The 24,371-nt window shown below is 36.4% G+C and overlaps 1 protein-coding gene across 5 annotated transcripts in view; it reads right to left on the minus strand.

The window, feature by feature from the left end:
- Positions 1-886: 886 nt before the first annotated feature.
- Positions 887-24,371, minus strand: part of LOC133660261 (myelin basic protein-like) — a 48,251-nt gene continuing 24,766 nt past the window's right edge. For 3 of the 5 annotated variants that reach the window (XM_062063574.1, XM_062063573.1, XM_062063571.1), the window contains 2 exons: positions 16,333-16,416; positions 887-1,938 (listed from right to left, as the gene is read on the minus strand). In XM_062063574.1, the coding sequence (XP_061919558.1) occupies positions 1,906-1,938; positions 16,333-16,416 (117 nt within the window). In that variant the 3' untranslated portion in view covers positions 887-1,905. Of the gene's footprint in view, positions 1,939-15,907; positions 15,927-16,332; positions 16,417-24,371 lie in introns of all 5 variants that reach the window. The other 2 variants (XM_062063575.1, XM_062063572.1) reach the window with 1 other exon arrangement.

Genomic DNA, 24,371 nt, shown 5'->3' on the forward strand with positions numbered 1-24,371 from the left:
CCTTTTAAGTATTACCTCCTGCTTCGATTGAAAGTCCAGTTTAGAAAACTGTTTTATTTTAGATATGTAATCCTCCATGGTAAAATAAATGGCTGCGCACTATTGCTGCTGTTGTCTTCTTCTGCAGCACAGGTCTTCTGCAGTACCAGCAGTCGCAAGAAGGATCACTAGCGCCCTCTACCACCAGGAGGCGGGAGTCATTTAATGACTCATGTTTGACCCGGCGGAAGTGCCAAGCATGCGCTAATTATTTTGCGAAACGAGTTTGACCCGGCTGTAATTCTAGGCATGCGAATACCATATTCCCCGCGCCAATTCAAGGAAATACGGTATGTCTGGAGTTTTGTATTTCCTTTTTTTGTAGCACTTAGCAGTAGTGCCACTTGCTGTATCTGCTTAGCACTCGGCTTCTAAAATTGTAGCTCATCCTCCGTACACTCAGGCTCAAAAATATAAGGTTCTGAATCATCATTTGTAGTTGTTAGCTCTCACAAAGTCTGCCATGATTAGTAGTAGTTGTTGTTGATGGAAATAGCGATCTGTGCTCTGTGAAATCAGTGTTCCCAGGAATTGTGTTCCGGTAATGTTTAAAATGACCAAAATACTGCAAATAGCGTAAATATGAATGTGCCTACATTACAGACATACTGTTTCACATCCCCCAAAAAAGCATTGTTGTGTTTGACTATTTAGAACGCACAAAAAAGAGAAAGACTTGTTCTTATCTCACAAAGGGATTGCAGATGACGATGATTCAGATAAATGGCATCCATGCCTAAGATGAGTGCATGTGAATGTGGGACTGCAACCGATAGGAGAAAAACATTGCATTCAGAGAATTCACAGAAAAGTCTTCATGTTGACAATAACACATCATGCAAGGGTATGGCTTTCAAATTGTTTATTTTCAGGTAAGTGGCAGCTCACTTTTATTACACATATAAGAACGAGGAAGATCCTTACATTCATTCAAAGGATGCTTTGGAAGTGGACTGAGAGACGCACTCGTAGCTGCTACTGACACATTTTATTACATGTGGAAGAAATATGTTCTGCTTTGCTCTGACCAATTTTGACAAAAGCACCATACACCGTTTCAGTGTTAGTCAAATAGCACCTTTTTTTGAAATTGTGTTTCAGTTATCCAAAAGAAAAAGAAACAGCACTTGCTTTTTGGGGGCGGGCAAGAAGGGAACCATGACAGATAAAGGTGCTGACAAGGCGGAAATTAGTGACAAGTGAAGCGCATCCAGAAGAAAATTAGAACATGTCATCTCACGGGACAAAACAATTGAATAATCTATTAGAAATGACTCATCTTAGTGTTCTTTGCAGCAAACTCTTTAAAAAGATGTGAAACATTTCAGTCCATAACCACTCCGCTTTACGCCGTGAAGACAAACACATGTATGACACCACACTTAAAGGACACATGCAGGAGGTAACTCAAAGTATTATTAGCAGAGTATCCAAACAGAAATGGATGTTTGGGGACAGGACACAAGACTTTGTGACGAGACAAATAATCTCTCAGTACAAACAGAACCAGCCTGGTCTGGTCACACACTCCACAAACAGCCACAACAGGCAATTTAATGAGAAATTATTGCTCTGGGCTTTTACTTTTCACAATCCAGGTCGGATTCTGCTCAGCCACCTTTGTGTTTTTTTGTTTTAGAGACTTTAGAGACGAGGACATACAGGTAAGCACATAGAGCCGGCAGGCTACGCACTAGAGCGGCTTCAGGGGACCCACAGACAACGGCCCAAACAATGGAAAGGGTTTTAGCAAAAATAATGTGTTATCAGCAGCGAGGTCAAAGGTGAGTTTTAATGGTGGCAAGTTTTGCTTGGTTTTCTTCCACAATGTTGTTGGGGTTTTTTTTTTAAGCGATGTTTGGAACGTCAGCGTCTGGCTGGAGAAGAGCTGCGGCTTCCCTGCGAACAAGAAAAAAAAACATTCAATTTGGTGAGTACCTTATTTTTCGGAGTATAAGTCGCTCCAGAGTATACGTCGCACCGGCCGAAAATGCATAAGAAAGAAGGAAAAAAACATATATAAGTCGCACTGGAGTATAAGTCGCATTTTTTGGGGACATTTATTTGATAAAACCCAACACCAAGAATAGACATTTGAAAGGCAATTTAAAATAAATAAAGAATAGTGAACAACAGGCCGAATAAGTGTACGTTATATGACGCATAAATAACCAACTGAGAACGTGCCTGGTATATTAACGCAACATATTATGGTATGAGTCATTCAAATAACTATAACATACAGAACATGCTATACGTTTACCACACAATCTGTCACTCCTAATCGCTAAATCCCATGAAATCTTATACGTCTAGTCCAGGGGTCGGGAACCTTTTTGGCTGAGAGAGCCATGAAAGACAAATTTTTTCAAATCTATTTCCGTGAGAGCCATATAATATTTTTTAACACTTAATACAACTAAATGCGTTTAAGTAAGACCAACATTTTTAGAGTACAATAAGCCTCTTATTCTTTTTAATAACATTGTTATTCTGAAGCTAACCAATAATAAATAAAATACTTCTTACCATTTATGCGACTTCTTGAACAGGTGCAGTAGAAAACGTATGGATGGATTAAAATGCATGAGAATGTTTTATATTTTGAACGTTATTTTTAACACTGTGATTACCAGTGTAATTATTCATTAATGATCCTGTTAAGCAATGTCAGCTAAGATTTATCTGAGTGCCAGATGCAGTCATCAAAAGAGCCACATCTGGCTGGAGAGCCGTAGGTTCCCTACCCCTGGTCTAGTCTCTTACATGAATGAACAAAATAATATTATTTGATATTTTACGGTAATGTGTTAATAATTTCACACATAAGTCGCTCCTGAGTATAAGTCGCAAAAAACTGTGACTTATAGTCCGAAAAATACGGTAGATGCAAGCAATAATGGATCTGCTTCTGCACTGCAGTGTTAAAATGATGCATCTGGCCCGATAGTCAGCACTAGGGATTTCACACAGTACCATTCCCAGTACCTGCTCATTGATAACGGTACTCATTTTCTCACATTCAAATGCACATTTACGTGGTAATTAATGTGCATTTGTTCAATAATAAAAACAGTGAGCTGACACTAATGTTAATATCTTGTTTTCGTACACATCTGAGTCTCATTTGCATGTATGCATTCATTTCGGTTTGTTGTTAAGCTGAATCCAGTCTTTTGTTGCGCTCTACAATGTGTTTGTACTCCAAGTAATGTACTTATTACACACTAGCTTTCGTAGTTGTAGTTTTCATTACCTAATTTGGAGGTGTTGAAACCACTAATGCTGTGTGTCTGTATGCGGAGTAAAACTATGGAACAAACTGGACTTACAACACAAGCAAAGCCAAACTATTAATCGATTTAAGCTATTATACAAACATGGGGTCTGGTTCAAATATAGAGATGAGGGTCTTTAATTTGACCTGCCGTTGTACTCTGTCTCAAAGTGTTAACATGTCCGCAATGTTTCCTTACCATTATTGCTATGTTGTGTATTACCATTGTTGGTATTTTGTCTCTTACCATTGTTGGTATATTCATTATTCCTACATTGTTGATACAAATTATTGTTCCAGTGTAATAATGATTGTTACCTGTGGTAATGCCACCATGATACAACATTTGTATTATAATCCTTAAACAAAGTAACAGTGAAACTCAATGTATTAATCACTGAATTGAGAATTGGGGGTGGGACTAAATAAATGATCTTCTTCCCACTCCCTTTCAGGCAAAACTGGATCATCATGCTGACATGTACATTACATTATATTCATTTATATCATTACGTGTTGTCTGCATTGTACTTTTTTTTTTAATGTCATTGCCTGAAATAAATGAATAAATGAAATGAAATGAATGAATGCTAATCGGTCGCATGTGTATGGCATATCTAATGTAAATTGGCATCGAGTTAGCGCAGTTGTAAAAGTGGAACCTACTACTTTTGAGTGCTTTCTGTCAGGCATACCAGTTGGCATGAACAATTGCAACATTACCTAGAGGCGGTTTGTCTCGAAATATGGTACTGTTTGATCAAATGGGATTCAGTACCAAGTAGTACCTACGCAATTTGTTCGCTACCTATAAAATTACCGAACTCGGTCTGACTAAGGATGGGTATTGGTAATATTTTAAAACATACTAGTACCAAAGGGATGGTTGAAAAATGGTGCCAGTGTTCTGGCGAAATATGCTCCCCCTGCATTTGTGCACGCGTATGAATCCATGGACTGTAGAAATGTAATTGCGCATTAAAGGACTCTCACGTGAGTACAATCTTTTCGTGGCGAAGTTGGTAGAGTGGCTGTGCCAGCAATCGGAGTGTTGCTGGTTACTGGGGTTCAATCCCCACCTTCTACCTTCCTAGTCACGTCCGTTGTGTCCTTGGGCAAGACACTTCACCCTTTGCCTCTGATGGCTGCTGGTTAGCGCCTTGCATGGCAGCTCCCGCCATCAGTGTGTGAATGTGTGTGTGAATGGGTAAATGTGGAAATACTGTCAAAGCGCTTTGAGTACCTTGAAGGTAGAAAAGCGCTATACAAGTATAACCCATTTATCATTTATTTTATTTATCACTAAATCCTCTAAGTCAAAAATCATGTGCTGCAATGCATGCTGGGAGCACTTTTGGTTTAAAAAAAACAAACCCGTAGGCTACTAAATCCTACATTTGGGATTCTGGTACTAAAAACACGCAAACAATAGCACACTCAAAGCTGATCTAGCAAATGTGTGCTAAATAGATTACGACTCTTAAGTGAGCAGAACAAAATGTGCAATCCACTTTACGAATCTGTCTTCATTCATATGCAGAATAGACGCTGATCATCCAAACACACACAATACTGTGAGGGGAGGATGAAAATATAATTATTTGGCACAGGCGATGTGATTTATCAACACTCACCACCATCTTAGCAGCATTATTTTGCATTTTATTTAGCACTTTTGGTAAGGACGCGCAAACTGACACAGCTACGCACACGGCTTTGAGAGAGGAATGCGTGAGCTGCAAGGACACAATGGACAGACATCTTCCGTCCTACGTGTATGTTTTAACATCTCCGGATGGTCGGAAATAGAAAAATATTACACATATCGTCATTTTATCATTTCATAGCTGCTAGAAATTCATTGATGCGTATTGGTGTCATTTATTCTTTTAATGACTTTTGTTTTTTTACATAGAATATATACTACTAACATATATCCTATAGCAGACCTGGGCAAATTAAGACCCGTTAAGCTTATTAATCTGGCCCGCCGGACATTCCCAAATAATTTTTTTACACCTTTAATATGGAAACTGTAGCTGCCATTATGATGTGTCGTGATGTTTTCAAATGACCGCAAGTCTTAACCTATACAAAGTATTTCAATGGTTGGAATCTGCACTTTTGCATGATATACTAGTTACTATGGTCATCTAATTAGTTAGTATGGTAATCTGAGTCACGGCAGCTCAGACGAGGTACCAAGCAGTGTGGGTGGGGAGTGTTTCCACAGAGTGTTTCCAGAGCGGCCAACCTGAAATGCGCGTGTCAGGGACAGATGCGAAAGGAGATTTTTAAAAGAAAGTTCTACAGCTTAGTGATATAACAAACATATCCGATAGTAGGTGGGTTTTTTTTTTTTTTACCTTTAGCGTTCATATTTCACTGTGTTTGTCACATTTTTGTTGCGTTTCACTTTATTGTAAAATATGTCGATCGAGAGGGGGTGTGACGTAAATATGTTGTCAATATTCAGTGTTTTATCGTTCATAGTTAAAATTGTAAATCCCACATTCTGGGTGTCTCATTCAGTAAAAAAATTTTAAATTCCATTCCGTTTTTTAAGGCGGTCTGTCATAATGTTTTTAGCATTCAGACATTATTGTGAGGTTTTGTATTAGTGTTCCTAAAAATAGATATACTGCTTCTAAAAGCCCCTAAAAAGTGGTACATGTCTCCTGCATGTTTGAAAACGCCATGAATGTGCAGTAAATCAGCGTTTCTGTGGCGATGCCCCGTATAATACACGCAAAAAGCTCATTTGAATAAGGCGGTCTGCGCTACTTTTCAATTGCACACGCAGTCTTAGTAGATCACACGCAACACACCCACTAATAGTACACGCTATTTTATAGATTGCACACGCTGTTTAGCGTGAGGTATTTTGATCTTAGGAAATCAGGCCCTTGGTCGTTTGTAGTGTGAAAAATGTATATCAAATGACAAAATATATATGTTTTATCATTATTTAACACAGTAACAATGGTAGTAACAAGTGTACTCATGTGAAAAAATTACTCGATGCGCGATTCCATTTCTGCATTCCTTAAATTCATACCTATGCGCAGATGCAGGGGATTAATTCTATTAATTATTAATTCTAAAGGGGAGCATGTCTGGATTCCTACTTAAAAAATGGAAAATATAAAAATGTGTGTAAAAAACAAAATTAAAAAAACAATACCTTTTTTAATACTTATGGAATGTTGCCACATTCGAGTTGGAAGAAGTAGTAATGTATATGTTCAATACCATACATTAAGTTAGTAACACATATAAAATGACGAAAACACACAAAAACATGTCTTAATTATTGTAGAAGTAGAGCATAGCAGAACATGCAAAAGGTGTCTGTTGTGTTGTAATGTTGATGCTGATAATTCAAGGGTTTGTGAATGCTATTGTTGTATAATGAGGAAGTGTTGTGTTGTTATTGTTGTGGCTGCTGGCTAGCGACGTTGTGAGTGCATTGGAGCCTGAAAGGTGCTACATACTGAATAAAAAACATTCTGGTGAAAGTGTGGCTAAAAATGTGGATTTTTAATGTTCGTCTGTATTATGCATCCATTACTAGATGCTGTAGTAATGTCCTAACAAACAAGCACAAATGAAGACTCACTATTTCCTGTGGTACCTAACACACTGCTGATGCACTCTGACACTAAGTGCAATTTAAAAAAAAAAAACATGTTATTCCTGTTTTGCTGTATATGTAGGCGTAATGTGAAATAACAAAATAAAACCACTCAAATTCAGCCGCAATAGTATGCATATATTTGTTACAGGGTCGCTATCGCAGCTGAAATTTGCTTGAAAATAAAAATCTTGATGAAAGTTAAATATGAAAAATTTAAGCTGTTTGAACAAAATGTGAAACAATTTAAGCCAAACCATATAAGAATGCCCCTAACAGCCAGTTGTTACCAATAGTGGTTTAAGAGCCACATATCCCTGACAAACAAGAAATCAAATCAAAACGTCACATTTTAAGTTTAACAAAAAACTATTATTTTGAAATACCGATGCCATATTTGTAAATAAATGTAATATTAAAATAAACTTAACTGCATATCAGCTAAAATAAAAGTATTGTAAAATTCTATAAATGTTCTGCTTCTTCCCACTCATTTTCGGACATGGACATTTGTGATGTAGCCTATTTTACTGTAGGCATGTTTGAAATAAATGGAAGCCATAATAACATACATTTTTTACAAAATAATTTGCCTTCATTTTCACCAAACTCATTGATTAGATTTTTTAAAGCTTTCCAACAAGAAGTGCATCAGATCAGACTGAACAATTTTTTAAATTAACCAATCCAAAGAAAATATTTTTATAAAGACCTTGTTATTCTAATTGCCGTATTTATTTCATTATCCACACATGCCAAAATATCACACTTCCTGGTTGTTTCAGCTTCGGTGTTTATCACAGGAAAGTCTCTTGGAATATTCTTTTCTACACACACGTTTTTTTTTCATTTAGATTAAAAAGTTTGACAGTGTAGAGGATTGTGTCTGTAAGGATTATGCAAATGAGGAAACCACTCAGTATGGATTGCTTGTAGAGATAATCCATATTTTGATTGGCTGGAAAGGAAAAAACAACAACTTTTGGCTATAAATAGAACAAAGAAAATGCATCAAAACATATTCAAGTGGTAATTAAAAGTTGCCATAGTCCCATTTGGACAAAGAAGTCTGCATAAAACTCAGACGTAATTGATAGTGTGATGTTAGCGACTCAATGCTAATTAGACACATTGCATAATTTTGTCGTGCCTTCTGGTATCTTAGCAACAACAATTTAGTATCTCCAGGTGAGCGACCCTCTGGGAAATTTAACTCCACTTTTAGCGAGCACGAAAGTAATTTGAGTGCAATGATTGGCTGAGTAATTAACATTTGACATTGGAAATGTAACAGTACAAAAGCCTTACGACAGTGATGTTCTTCACGGGGGGTTTCGGAAGGACATTTGACGGAAGATTTTATATACGGAAGGAAATAGACTAAAAGACTACAAATAACCCGACACGTCAAAATCCATCCACCCATCCATTTTCTACTGCTTGTCCCTTTTTGGGGTCAAAATCATGTCACAATAATTGAATGCATGTAATAAAGACATGTAAAAAAAAAAAAGTCAGTTCATTAACGCGATCGCTTCTCCCGTCAGCTGATGAACGATAGCGAGCAGGAAGTGTTGTCCTTCAGTGAAACGGTAGCGTCTGGGGTTGTATTTATCAGGCGTCTTAGAGTGCCATTTTACACTTAAGTCCTGAGAATTTGCAAAATGTAGTCCTATTCTCAAACTTAAGAATAAAAGCTATTTATCAATTTTCTTAAGTCTAAGAATCACTCCTACTCTCCACGATATTTAAGAGACTTTCAGAGGTGTCCTAAGTGGTTAGGAGTTGCCAGCGGGGGATGGCACTGAGGCGAGAGAGACGTGCGCAAACTTTCAGGGAGCGGAAGGATGTCCTGGCTTTGTTTGATGACGAGCAGCTGATCAAACGGTATCATTTAGACAGAGCGGGTATTATTTTTGTCACAGATTTAATAAGGGGCGTCATCTCATCAGCAACATCTCGCAGCAGAGCTTTCACAACAGAACTAAAGGTCATCACAATGCTTCGATATCTTGCCACTGGGAAAATGCAACAGTGTAACGCTGATGATTTGGGGCCATCACAACCATCAGTAAGCAGAATTGTTATGGAAACAATAATGGCCCTTACTGCTCCTCACCTCGTCATGCGTTTCATTGACTTTCCAACTACACCCCGGATAATTCAGCAGAAGCAAACTGCATTCATGCAGGTAGCTGGCTTCCCTGGAGTGGTCGGGGCAATCGATGGTACACATGTACGTTTTTTTTGTATTATTTTGTAGTTTATTGTCAAAATATACACTCCCGTTGTACACTAAAATATTTGTAAGATATTTCTTTATTCTTAGACAAGGGATTCCCTTCCGTGATTGGTCATTTCTATGGACACAGAAATGACGTCACCTAAAATTCCGTTTACGGCACATAGTAATGTCGTAATTCAGCTCTGAGTGTGACACTTAAGATTCAGTCCTACACTTCGCTGAAAGTGTGAGTAAGACGCTTCATAACTAACTTTTAAGTGCAGCTTTCAGCAAAGAATTTCTTTACTCATAAGTCAACTTTTAGCAGACTTCTTAGGAGTAATTCTAAGAAGCTTGATAAACACGGCCCCTGGTCCGTTTGTGGCTGTTTTTAATCGTCGTCTTTTGGAAATCAGGGGCCGTATTTATCAAGCTTCTTAGAATGACTCCTAAGAAGTCTCTTAAGAGTTGACTTAAGAGTAAATAAATTATTCGCTGAAAGCTGCACTTAAAAGTTAGTTATCAAGCGTCTTACTCACACTTTCAGCGAAGTGTAGGACTGAATCTTAAGTGTCACACTCAGAGCTGAATTACGACATTACAATGTGCCGTAAACAGAATTTTAGGTGACGTCATTTCTGTGTCCATAGAAATGACCAATCACGGAAGGGAATCCCTTGTCTAAGAATAAAGAAATATCTTAGAAATATTTAAGTGGACAATGGGAGTGTATATTTTGACAATAAACTACAAAATAATACAAAACAAACTAGTCCCCGCCCGCACTCACGCTACCGTTCCCTCATCTCTTCTCTCGCCCACACACTCACTGACGTCACTCACCTCACATGCTGTCACCTATTAAAGGGCCACACACACACGTACGCTACTCTCATAACATTTTATTTCCAATTCATTAATTAGGCAACTAATTTGAAACTGGTGTGGGTGGCTCTATATATATTAGCCCACTGCAGCCACATGCAGAAATCAACAAAGAATCGAAAATTATTAAATCTGTGACAAAAATAATACCCGCTCTGTCTAAACGATACCGTTTGATCAGCTGCTCGTCATCAAACAAAGCCAGGACATCCTTCCCTCCCTGAACGTTCGCGCACGTCTCTCTCACCTCAGTGCCATCCCCTGCTGGCAACTCCTAACCATTTAAGACACCTCTGAAGGTCTCTTAAATATCGTGGAGAGTAGGAGTGATTCTTAGACTTAAGAAAGTTGATGAATAACTTTTATTCTTAAGTTTGAGAGTAGGACTACATTTTGCAAATTCTCAGGACTTAAGTGTAAAATGGCACTCTAAGACGTTTGATAAATACGGCCCCAGATCGCATGTTAACTACTGTGGTATTATTATTATTATAGAGGTTTATTTGAAAAAGGGACAGATACAAAAACATAGACATCTGAAACAGTTATCCGATGCATGCATCACAGTGTTTGTAGCCAAAGCTAATTTACAACACTTGTCCCCAACAACAACTACAACACAGATCCAACATCATTAAAATAGGAAAATAAAAAATAGAATGAGTTGATAATAATGATAATAGTAATAACACAGACAAAGTGCAAACTAGATAAAAGCCAATAATAATAATAATAACACAGACAAAGTGCAGACTAGATAAAAAACCAATTAGTAAAAATGAGTAAAAACTAAACATGGGAACACGATTGTTGCTCAACTAGCCATAATTTTGTTTGTTTTTTGAAAGTGACAAGTGCAGGTATACTTTTCAAAGTGTCCGGTAAAGAGTTCCATAGTTGTGGTCCTTTTATTGAAAAGGCAGTCTGGGCAAAAGATGTTCTACGGAATGGAACACAACAGTTGCCTTTTGACATTGCTCGGGTGGTAGATCTGGTACCACTTTGCAGTCTTGTAATTGCCTTGCAGAGCAATTGGGGAGCAGAGTTATACAAGCATTTAAAAACCAGTTTGACTGTGTGTAACAAAATAAAATTGGTAAAACTTAAAATATTGTATTTGGTTAAAATTTGGCAATGATGATATCGTATACTCTTCTTGTCTAGAACTTTCAAGGTGCGGTTATAAAGACACTCAATGGTCTTGATTGATGACTGGTGTGCCTGGGACCATGTGGTTAAGCCATAAGATATGTGTGACAGAATCATTGCATTCATAAAATTAAAAGCACAGCTAAGAGTTAAGCAGTGTCTTATAATCTTAAAACAGCCTAGGTTTGCCTTCAGGGTTTTACACATTTTCTTAATGTGACTTTTAAAATTCAGCTGATAGTCTATGATTATGCCCAAATATTTGACTTCAGGTACTTGTTCAATGACCTCCTCATGAATTTTTATATTCAGGTTTGTTTGAGGTAGCTTTTTTATGGAGAAGCAGACACAGTTAGTCTTTTTAGTGTTTAGGGTTAAACAGGATGACTCCAGCCAAGATGGTATTTTGTCTAATTGAGCATTTAACTTCTCAGCAACTAGAGTACAGGTCTTACCTGATGTATATACAACTGTGTCATCCGCATACATCTGTAAATCTATATCTGTGCATACATCTGGTAGGTCATTGATGTATAGACTGAATAGTATAGGTCCCAAGACACTACCCTGAGGTATCCCTGTTTCTATTTTGCGGAAGGAAGATCTCACATTATTAATGGTGACACATAGTCACTGCCCTTTAGATATGACTCAAACCAGGACAATGACTGTTTAGATAAATTGAATTTAGTTAGTTTTGAAATTAAAATGTCATGATTGACTGTATCAAATGCTTTTTTTAAGTCTAGAAATACTGCACCAACCACCTGTCCTTTGTCAAGAGAATGTTTGAAGTGGCATATTCTGTAGAATGGTTACGTCTGAATCCGAATTGTAGGGGAGTCAAATAGTGATTTGTCTCAAGGTGGTGCATTAGTTGTTCCGAAACAATCTTCTCCAGGACTTTAGATAAAACTGGAAGAAGGCTGATAGGTCTATAGTTAGATGTCATTCCAGCATCACCAGATTTTAAAAGTGGTATTACCTGTGCAGTTTTCCATCCATCTGGGAATTGCCCAGTTTTAATGGAAATATTAATAAGATGGCTAAGAGGCTGTATAAGGATGCCGCTATATTTTTTAAGAAAAGCTGTGTCTAGGTTATAAATATCCTTTGAGTATGTGGTGTTTAGGTCATGTATGACATTTAGGACAGTTGTCTGACTAACCTCCTTGAGCTGAAATTAGGTATGTCTGTTGTTTGTCCTACAAGAGAAACCCGAGGAAAGGTTTTTGACAGATTCTATAAAGAATTTATTGAACTCATTTGAGACTTGTGTACAATCAGTAATGATTTTGTCTCCTACTTTAAGTTTATATTGGGTTTGGGTGGTGTTACCCTCTGGGTTTAATAGGCTGTGTAGTAGTTTCCAGATCATTTTGCCATTTCCTTTGGCCTCTAATAGCATGTGGATGTAGTAGTTTGATTGGGACATTCTGAGCTGTTTAACTACTTGATTACGCAAGCCTTTAAATATTTTCCAATCAGTGTCACTACGAGTTTTGACAAAAGTTTTTAAGGCATAATCTCTCTTTTTTCACTAATTTCCGGATATCATCATTAATCCATTGTAATTGAAATTTTCTGTGGGATTTTTTTCGCTTTCTAATAAATTTATCAATAATGCGTCCGATAGTAGACATTAGCTGATTACAACAGGCGTGTACTTGGTCATGTTGTTGGAGCTCGTCCCAATTAATACCCTTCAATTCGTTTTCAAAAGCAGTTGTTGATTGGCGAGGGATCTCAAGTTTAAAAGTTTTCTGATCTTAATTTTAAACCTTGTCAGACGTGTCTTTGTGAGTTTTCTTGCAGCTAATGTCAGATTATGGTCTGACAAGCCGGTGACTAGATTGTACGTTTTTACGATTCTGTCAGGCTTGTTTGTGAAGATTAAATCAATTAGTGTCTGAGTGTTTTTAGTGATACGTGTGGGGGTTTCTATCTTCTGACTAAAGTCATGTTTAGATGTGAGGTCTTTTAGTTTTTTTCTGCAGTGTTTGTCTAGCCAGTTTAAGTTAAAGTCTCCGAAGACAAGTACTTCACTGTTATTCTTAAAATTCTTAAACAGTACATCTAAGTCTTCGCATAGCGTTCCAACGCATGCAGATGGAGGGCTGTATACCACCAATACATTAAATTGCATATTTTGTGATAGTGTATTGCTTCCACATCGTATAATCATGTTCTTTATTATGGTTATCATTTGAAACTGAGGGAACGTTAACAAAATATTTAAAAGGGTTTGTCAATGCAAACAGTAACAATAACACATGTTATCAAAATGATAGTCACTCAATAGTCTTTCTAATGGTTACACCTGTAAACCATCTCTATCTCCCCTTAAAAAATGATTGTAAGTAGTTTCATGTCATTTTTCCAAATTGTACCTTTTCTCCACTCCATTAGTAATTAAAACAATCCTACCAATACCGTAGGCCACTCTTTCCCTGAGCTTGGGAAATTGGCTGGAGAGTACAGTGTGAGAGACGAACGTTCTGTCCATTCTTTCGTCGTAATTTTGCGTGATTGGACAATTGACAATGAAGATTCTTTGTTTGAAGGAGACAATGGGGCAATAAGGCCCAACATCTGTATCGTGATATATACTGCAGCCTCTTGCAATAACTTTATATATCAAAGTATATTTTTTGCTATATAAATGATATTAAAGGCATTACTGTGTTTATCTACTTTTTCATTTATGTTAACATCTGATTACTATCTCTAGTAAAATGATTATATCTACAATTCTGTTAAAAAGTAATAAGCACTTATTCTTCTGTTGTTTCAATACTTTAAATTAGTTTTCTAGGGGATACTACAAATGTGGGTATCGATCAAATACCAAGTAGTTACACGGGCAGTTCATACATAACATTTTTTAGAATAATTACTTTATTAAACTTTAGAACACAACTACAATATAGTCCAACATAAACAATGGATGTGTACCAATATAAATTAATATATTTAAATCATGTGCCTGTTCTCTTTTTAAAATACAAAATTTATAATAAAATAGACAGATAGATAGATAGATAGATAGATAGATAGATAGATAGATAGATAGATAGATAGATAGATAGATAGATAGATAGATAGATAGATAGATAGATAGATAGATAGATAGATAGATAGATAGATAGATAGATAGTACTTTATTGATTCCTTCAGGAGAGTTCCCTCAGGAAAATTAAGAGTTGATAGTGCAAAAATACGAAACAAATGCAAAAACAACCATTTTCTCTTGTTTCTTGAGTTTGTAAACAATAGCAAAAACGACAAAAAAATATCGAACATCTACCGATACTATACTTGGCATCGTTACTTGTATCAATCCACCCACCTCTGTTTACATTCAAGAGCTCTAGCTGAGCGGTTAGCTTTGCTTTTTTTGTGTCCTCCTTCGCTGTGTATTGGGTTTAGCTATTTCTATTGGGACGGCGTGGCGAAGTTGGGAGAGTGGCCGTGCCAGCAACCTGAGGGTTCCTGGTTCGATCTCAACCTTCTACCAAGCTAGTCACGTCTCTTGAGCAATACACTTCACCCTTGCTCCTGATGGGTCGTGGTAAGTGCCTTGCATGGCAGCTCCCGCCATCAGTGTGTGAATGTCGAAATAGTGTCAAAGCGCTTTGAGTACCTTGAAGGTAGAAAAGCGCTATACAAGTATAACCCATTTACCATTTACATTTCTTGTTCTCCAATGATAATAATACTTGCGTAAACAGTTTATTTGCTACCATGGAGGCGAGGATTGGTGCTTTAAAAGCTACACTGTGGAGGGACGTTAGCCACTACCACTCTAGTGAGGAGTCTACATTGCGCTGAGGACACTTTTTCGCTGGCAAATTTGCGGAACACCGCAAGAATGTGTCGTGGACATGAGTTATTACGATATAACGATAGTACTTAAAGCTCTACTGTCGGTTAAATGTTGATCATTTTTATCGTGTATTCCCATTTTCCTAATTTTGCCAAAAAATTGCCCATATTTCATGACAGGTTTAGGGACTTATTGACACATTTCTTATACAAATTAATCCCTCTTTTTTTTTTAAAGCATTACGTATTAGCGCCCTCTAGAGGTGAAATAACACCCTTGAGTTACATTTGCACTCTTTGGGGCAGTTTATTTGATCAATTTGTATAAGGCTGAGCCAATCAGTAGTCATGTTACTGAACAGACACTCTAATTGGTTTGGTCTCCTCTAGTGTCCAATACTACTGTAGTATTGATATTTTTACTTCATTTAGCCATTTTTATGCAAGAAAATGCTTAATTTAAGCCAAAAATATGGTTTTAGAAAAATAATGTTGCAATAGAGTAAGATATGGCTATTGAATATTGAATACGTGGTGCAAGTCGTTTTCATGTTCAACTCGTGCTTGCGTGGTTTCCCTCTGGGTACTTCGGTTTCTTCCCAAAGTCCAAGAACGTGCATGTTAAGTTAATACAAATCCATACGGGTATTATACATATAACCCAAAGCAGCAGAAATGCGTGTTGATGACTCAGCATAATCAAATTGCTGTCCATGCAGGCAGTTAGCTATGATCCCATGAGAAGTGGATCAGCATCTCCGGCAAGATTAGATCAGCACTTGCATCAAGCTTGCATAGCATGCATGAGGATCAGTTGTGGACTTGATGACTACTGAGCTTATTGACTTTGAAGAGCAGCAGATTAGTTACTCACTGTTTTGTTGTTATCATCACTGAGGTGGGAAGAAAAGACAGGACCGCCATCATTTCTCAAGCAATTTCAGACAGGATGGAGATCAGTGGTTCTCAAACTATTTCCACCAAGTACCACCTCAGAAAACACTTGGCACTCTCAAGTACCACCATAATGACCAATGTGAAAATATAGCAGCATAGTAGGCCTAAGTATTCATTAAAAACAAGGCAGAGGTTTTATTTGAAAGGTTTGGCCATTCAATTTAAACAGTAACACTGAGTTTGAATATGGGAAAATACAACACTGTACTTTAATCAAGTGATTATTTGGCATACCACTAGATGGAGCATGCATACCACAGTTTGAGAATCATTTATGTAGAAGATTATAGGGAGTAATGATGAAAATTTCCCTTTTTTTTAATTTTTTTTTTTTTTTTTTACCATTTTGAAGATCCTGGTCAGGGAGCCTTTGCCGTCACCTCCAGTGGACTTCTTGGCTCTAGCAGACTGTGACTTCTGGTCACCCTGGAAGAAGACGACAGATATTCAGTTGCTTGGCAGAGAATGTGGAAGTTTTGTCGACCAATACATTTCCATGCCAGGTAATGTGGGAATGGAACGTTCGAAGCGGGGCAAAGAAAATAAATAGATAAGCTATCGAGGAAACCTTCTGCCACTATAGCAGGGGTGTCCAAACTTTTTCCACTGAGAGCACACTGAAAAATGAAAGCATGCACCGGCTATTTTGATATTTTTCATTTTCAAAACCAATAGAATATATCGTAACCCTTATGACTTTCCTTAGTTTCGGTGAATGTTAAAGGTCCTGTGAACCCAAAATGTTAAAGATAAGTAATAAGTAATATATATATTTTACTTTCAACACCTAAATATCTATAAATCAACTTCAGATCTATATTTTGCCATAAAGTGTTTTTTATTCATTTATTTATGTTTTGTGCCCTTTTTTCTCAAAGAAGACCCTTTTTTAATAGCAAAAACAAACTGTGCAAAATTTTCCCCAAAATATTTTTCAAAATGGAACATTTAATATGACATAATTGGAGCCTTGAATAGGTAAATAATTCATAACAACATTGCTTTTAATTCGTTTTTTTTTTTTTAACAATGACAGTTTAAAATAAAACACACTAAATATCTCAGAGATCCAAAAGGACTGCACTAATAAAAGGGTTAAAAACAAGTCATATATCAACGCATTTTATTTTTACTTTCAACGCTTAAATCTCCAGATCAAATTCAGATTTATAAGTTTATTATTATATTTTCTTATTATTGTTTGAGCAAAGACAGTTTTAAAGAAGAATAAACGGCCTACATCGCAGCTTTGTGTTATTGGTGTCAACATTGCCACATATTCTCGTTATATGAAACTTGTTTTATCCTTAGTTCCAATTTTTATGTTTTTTTATATTAGTATTTTCAAAATGGGCTGCGGGCCATTAAAAAATTAGCCCTCGGGCCATACTTTGGACACCACTACATTATAGGGTTCAAACAGAACAATGAGGTGTTGAACCTTTGGACATTCAAAGTTAGATATAGTATAAAAACTCTAAATAAATCCAAAATTTGAAGCAGAAAACAGTTACTTTATGAGCTCTGAGCAAGCTGATGGAAAGACTTCAAAACATATTCATAATTATTTGATATGCTGACCGTTTGCTGACACCTGCAACACGCCAACAGAGGCAAGAAAAACAATACTAATCAGTTCATGAGGGGTCTGTTCTCTGTTGCCCTGACAGCCTTTTGTGTTCATTTCCTTCTTTGCAACAAACGCAAGTAAGCGGGGTTTTATTTTGGAAACATTTTAGTTCCAATGTGTCTCGCAAATTAAACACAACATGTGGCGGATGGTCCTGATTCGTTCAATGGATTTCCGATGAAAGGCGTGAATGATGGGAATCGACAAATAATGACATCCTGGGTGTTTTTTTTCATTCTCTTTCAAATTCAGTGGCATGTAAAAGCTTTGACATCAAAGAAAATGAAAAACAAAATGTGTCCTTCTTAGGTACTGACCGAATTCGTCTGACCAAATCCCATAAAATCCAACGGTACCAATTTCCAGTACCTTGGCTACACATGACATCCGGTTGGCGTCTCGGCTCAAGCATCTGGCGGGCAAACATGCTCATTCATAACAAACTGCCTCTGTGAAATGTTGCAAATGTCCATGCCAACAAAGCAAGTATGCATTTTGGAAAGCGTTCGAAAGTAAGGCTCCACTTTAAAAAAAAATGCGCTAGCTCAATGCAAACTTACATTGGATATGCCATATATATGCTACTTATTAGCATTGCCGATTTTACATGGCGATTTCAACACCTCCAAATTTGGCAATCAAAAATACAACTAAGATGCACGTTAAAGTATAAAAATTTAGCGTTGCAGTTATTGATTATTTTAGTACTCGAATATTCAAGTAAATATTGTTTTGCAATTAACCGAGTAATCTCATGTAATACACTTTATAGCCTTGATAAGTATTTTTACGGAAAATAGTTTAAAAAAAACAAGATTTTTCTGCTTTCCATAACCTTAATTCTTTTTTTTTCCTAATAAATGTACATCATCAGCATTGAAATTGCACTTAAAAAATTTGCCGCCACGCAGACTGCAGACAATGAGCGTGAGCAAAAACTGTATCCACATATATAAAGTTACAGGCATTCCATGAAGTCCATGTGATTTAAAACAATTTTTTAGTTACTTAAACAATTATTCGAAATAACAGAAAATAAATCAAAGTATTTTTTAATCGGATTAATTGATGAAATGTTACAGCCCTAAACAAGTACAATATTTCCAGGCGAACACTTTGTAGGGCTCAACAAAAACAAGACTGGCACCAAATAAAGATATGATTTACGATTGAAACTGGGAGTAATTATAATAATGTATAATATAATTCATATTTGTGTTATGTTTTGTGTAAAGCTAGCATGTTTTTTGTTGACAATAACAAAATGTGCGTGACATTTTAATGGAAAATAAATAGGTTATGATTTATTTTCAATATCCAACGCACTGTCTTAAATGACAAAGTGGCCCCTGCTAAGATGGCTGCCATGTATGCACTTCGCTTACAATGGCTGCTAGAGTGACTCACACAATCAACTTAATGGCAAAGACTACTTCCTGACTACACATTTAGGACAGAGTGAAATTAATGCATACGTGCAAATTAAACTCAACAGAGTCCTCATTATCAGTTCCGTGATAAATGTTAGTTAACAAAAAATATTATGCAAATTAACGTTTATTACCATATGAACACACAAAGTACCAACAATGGGTACTGGAAATTGGAACTGTTTTGGTTTTATAATAATAATAATAATGGATTATTCTTGTGTAACGCTTTTCTACCTACAAGGTACTCAAAGCGCTTTGTCAGTATTAGTCTTTGCCATTAAGTTAAATGTGCTAGTTTTGTCTTTTGTTGGGTCCTACCAACTTATACTGTACTGTACCAACTTATACTTATACTGTAAGTATTGTACCAATTGCACACCAGCTGATTGCATCTTAGTTGTAGTTTTCATTAACACATTTGGAAGCGTTGAAATCGCCATGTAAAATCACTAATGCTAAACAGTAGCAAATTAGCAATCGGTCTAGCGCTTTTTGAAAAGCGTAGCCTTACCAGTGATGACGTTTGTTGGCAATGAAAAAATACAACATTGAGTTGGAATCGAGTCTGCAACCGGACGTGACGTCACGTGCAACAAAGATATCGAAATATGGTACCGTTTAAATTTAGGTGAATCGATACTCAGTAATACAGACGGAATTCGGTCGGTACCTTCAAAAGTACCAAATTCGGTACCCATCCCTATGTATATAACTGAATTGTTTACAAATATTCTTAGGTCATTTTAGTACTAATTTGTCTTTACCGTTTACAAAACACGTGTTAGCTTCATTGATGAACAGGTCACAGAGTCAAAAAACACGATCGTTTTTTAAAATGTTTATTAAAAAAATTGCCTCCTATGTTAGGTTCATTGACTGCTAAATCCTTTTTAACTTTTACAAAATGTACGTTACCTATTTTAAAGAACTGATCAATTATTTTCAGGTTTGTTTGTTTTGCAAGTTCATTCCTGAATTTTGTAAGTTATTTTCTACTTCTAAGTTTCCAGCTTCATTCCTCTACAATGTTTACGAAGCACATTCTAATGTGTACCCCTCCTCAGTTTTTCTTTGGACAAGAAAGATGACGCTTGTAGTACACTGTTTTTTAAACACACAAATAATGGGATTATTCTGCAATAAGCTTGAGGATCATGAACAGAAATGATATGATAAGAATAACATGACAATAGCAGATGATTTCAAAATACAGTGGTTTGTCAAGTTATTGTGATGATATCCCTACTATATATTATCTGTAGTATCTTGCTATTGCTAATAATAGCATTCCTCCATTCTGTTATTTAGTAATGTACAATTGACATCAACATTCATATTGTCTATTACAGCTGCAGAATTCACATCAAACACACACACACATGAGTTTATGTGCAGGCAAAGACAGCAGGTGCATGTGATAGCAATACATACAGTTCCGGTCAGAAGAATATGGTATTTAATAAGAATAAAAAGAATACCTATTTTGTGTCCTTAATCATTTATTGAAAACATTATTTTTGTAAGTTGAGATGATTATGCAACGTACGGCTTCAATGATTTTAATCATTTCTGTTTTAATTATATAATTTGCACCGAGCCAAAATTATACAAACAGGTTTAAATATTTACACACTCCCACTATTTGGTTAGACGTTGCATTGAAAGTTGTATTTGGACCGCATGCATTTTGTAGTCCCCAACAAACATCTGCCATAGTCCTAGCTGGATATCTGACCATTGGTACATTTCATTTAAATTGGCTAATTTTCTGGCACAAACCTGGCTTTTAAGCATAGTCCATAATTTTTCAATTGGGTTAAGGTTCCAGCAGTTTGTTGTTTCTGAACAACCTAAATGATTTTCCTCATCTGAGGTTGACAGTTTTGGCGCTTTTCCAGACCTTGGCACATCTAAATAACTAATACTATATTACCATTGATTAAATCGAAGATCTAGAATGCTGCAGTTGTTAAAAAATGCTTTTAAAAGTTAATTATTCACAGAGTTCCCTGGACTTTCCCATTGCTCCCAATCAAGGGTATATTATGTAATTTGGGTGCCAAACAGACAACAAACACCAAGTCCACAACACAAAAACATCATTGTCATTTATCAGGTTGTTAGAAACTACCGTGAGAGCTGCACATTAAAGCTTGGTGAACTGTGCAATTTGTATCCCTGATCCCAACATGTTTACTATAATTGATAGGAACAATTTTCCGAGATATGTGTATTTGTTAGAGCAGTTGGGTCGGATGTGACGCATAGCGCTATTATTGTCAAGGCCAAAGTGTGTAACATGTGGGAAAAAGAGAGCTCTTAACTGTGTTTGTGTTTGAATAACTTCCTACCTGCCAAACTTGCACGACATCATACCAGATTTGGTTACTATAATTTACCATTCGGAACACTTTAATACTTAAATATTTGTGATAAAACGTGTCAGTCCTCATTTGCATCTTGCTCTGACAGAAGATATTGCTGTTTTGATCACATATTGTACATTCTGGGACTGATTTACTAAAGGTTTGCATGTACTAAAAACATGAAAACACAAACTTGATAGCACACACAAAACTGATCAACTAAACACGTGCAAAGTGTCGCCACGGTAGCTTATTCTGCTCTCTTAAGTGAGCAGAATAAGACGCGCAATCCATTTTGTGTCTCTGTCTTCATTAATATGCTAAATATATATACCTGTATATATAAAATATACCATCAAAATGCCCACAATATTGGGAAATATATTACACAGCACACGCAATGTGATTTATCAACACTCATCACCGTTTTGGGAGCGCTATTTTGCGTTTTATTTGGCACGTTTAAAAAAGGACCCGCAAACTGACAGTGCTACACGCGGCTGTGAGAGAGGAATGTTGGCGCTGCAAAGACACACGATGGACAGAGAATCATCCGTTCTACGTGTATGTTTCAGCATATTTGGACGGTCAGAAATAAAAAATATTAGAAATATCATCTATTCAGCAACAACCTTTTATAATTTTAAAACTGCTGAAGGGGCTGATTAAAACAAATTAAATTGATGCTTTTTGGTGTCATTTAATATTGTTTTAATCACGTTTGTTATTTCACACAGAATACGTAGTACGAACGTACATTCTCTATGATAAAAACTTCTTAAAGCATGCATTTTTTACGTCTTCAGCTCATATTTGCAGCCTCCCTCCCACGAACCTTCAGCAGCAGAAAAAAAAGGTGCACTGCACGACTGCTTCTAAAATGGCCATAAAAAGTGGTTCATGTCTCCTGCTTGTTTGAAAACAGATAAGAGCATGATTACGTGAATGTGCAGTAAATCAGTGTCTCCGTGGTGATGCCTTGTATAGTACACTCGCTAAATCCTCATTAAATAAGACGGTCTGCACCACTTTACAATTGCACACAAAGTCTTAGTAGATTACACACAACACGCCCGCTAATAGTACACGCTATTGTATAGATTGCACACGTTGTTTAGCACGAGGTATTTAGTTCTTAGTAAATCGAACCCTCTGTGTTGACACTTTGTGTAGTTTTAATAAAAACAGTTTTTCTTCTCCCCCTCTCTTCTATGGTAACTCCAACGTCTCAAAACCTAACTATCAAACACATTTGTTTTGCTTTGTCTTCCTGAATCCGCGTGGAGCTGTCGAAAACGAACATGACTGATTAAACATTTTAGTGCACAATTTATGACAAAAGTACATTTACACTTGTTTTTAATCTTTTTTTATAAGATGTTTTGGAGTCCCTAAAAATCTTTGGGTCCCATGCAACGGCCCGTGTTTGGCTATATATATAGATAGACAGATAAATACTTCATTGATTCCCCATAAATCAGGTGTCCAGTAGCATAAAAACATATTCACTTATACCAGGGGTGTCCAAACTTTTTCCACTGAGGGCCGCACACGGAAAAATTAAAGCATGTGGGGGCCATTTTGATATTTTTCATTTTCAAACCATAACAAAATATATGCATTTTTTAATTTATTTTACCTTTAGGGATCCCGGGGACCATAAAGGGTCTCAGTCATTAAAATGTTAAAAATAAGTCAGATTATTATATTTTTTTAATTATTTAACGCTTACAGTAAATCTCTATATCAACTTCAAGTTGATATAAAGTAATATAAATGTAAAAAAAATGTTTTATGGCTTTTCTGTCATAAACAACTTAGTTATTTTATAGTAAAACTGAAATATGCAGTATTTAGTAATTAGAGCCCTAAAAGATCAATAATGCAGGACACCATTGATTTTAATTATTTCATATTTTTGAGTAATCACAGTGAAAAGATAAATAAAAAATCACTAAATATATTTGGGATCCAAAAGGTGCCCCACTCATAAAGTGATACATTTTTATTAGGTTTTTCTTTTACTTTCAACACTTAAGTTACAAGATCAACTTCAGATATATCTGTCGATTTTATGCTGAAACTATTATTTTGTTTGTTTTATGCGCTTTTGTCAAAGAAAAATTTGATGTTTTTATATGGCTACTACACAATATATGCAATATTGACCACATAAAACATTTTAAAGTGAAATATTTGAAGTAATTGGCGCCCTGAAAATAATTCATTATAACATGGATTTTTTGTCATTATTATTATTTTTTGAGCAATGGCAATAAAAGAAAAATGAAGAAAGACAAAAGAAAAAAAAACAGCCTGCATGGCAGCTTTTGTGTCAACATTGCAACTTTTTCTCGTTAGATTTCACCTCATTCCACTTTTTTTAATGATCTTTTTTATTTTTACAATAGTATTTCCAGAATGTGTGGCGGGCCGGTAAACAATTAGCTGCGGGCCGCAAATGGCCCCCGGGCCGCACTTTGGACACCCCTGACTTATACCAACAACAATAATAAATACTTACTTCTCAAAGATACTGGCAACGGTAATAAAATGCACATGTATTGTTCAGACAGATCTTTTGTACAGTCTCATGGCCGAAGGAACAAAAGATCTCTTAAACCGTTCCGTTCTGCAGTGTAATGAGAGGAGCCTGTTGCTACAGGTTACTCCTTTGAGCGGCCATAGTGTCATGCAAAAGATGTCTGTTGTTACTCAGAATGCCATGCCTGAGAGTCCTCATCCTTCTCTCAAGCACAGCTCCCACAGAGTCCACATTTTTCCCCATCACAGAGACATGTTTCCCAATCAGCCTGTCCAACCGGTTACTGTCTCTCGAGATCATGCTACCACCCCAAACCCACAACTCCAAAGAAAATGGCACTTGCTACATCAGACTGATAAAAATATGTGTAAAGTCTGCTCTGACCTTTCTTGTACACAGAATTTGCC

This window comes from Entelurus aequoreus, linkage group LG11 (assembly GCF_033978785.1).
Source record: "Entelurus aequoreus isolate RoL-2023_Sb linkage group LG11, RoL_Eaeq_v1.1, whole genome shotgun sequence".
NCBI lineage: Eukaryota > Metazoa > Chordata > Actinopteri > Syngnathiformes > Syngnathidae > Entelurus > Entelurus aequoreus.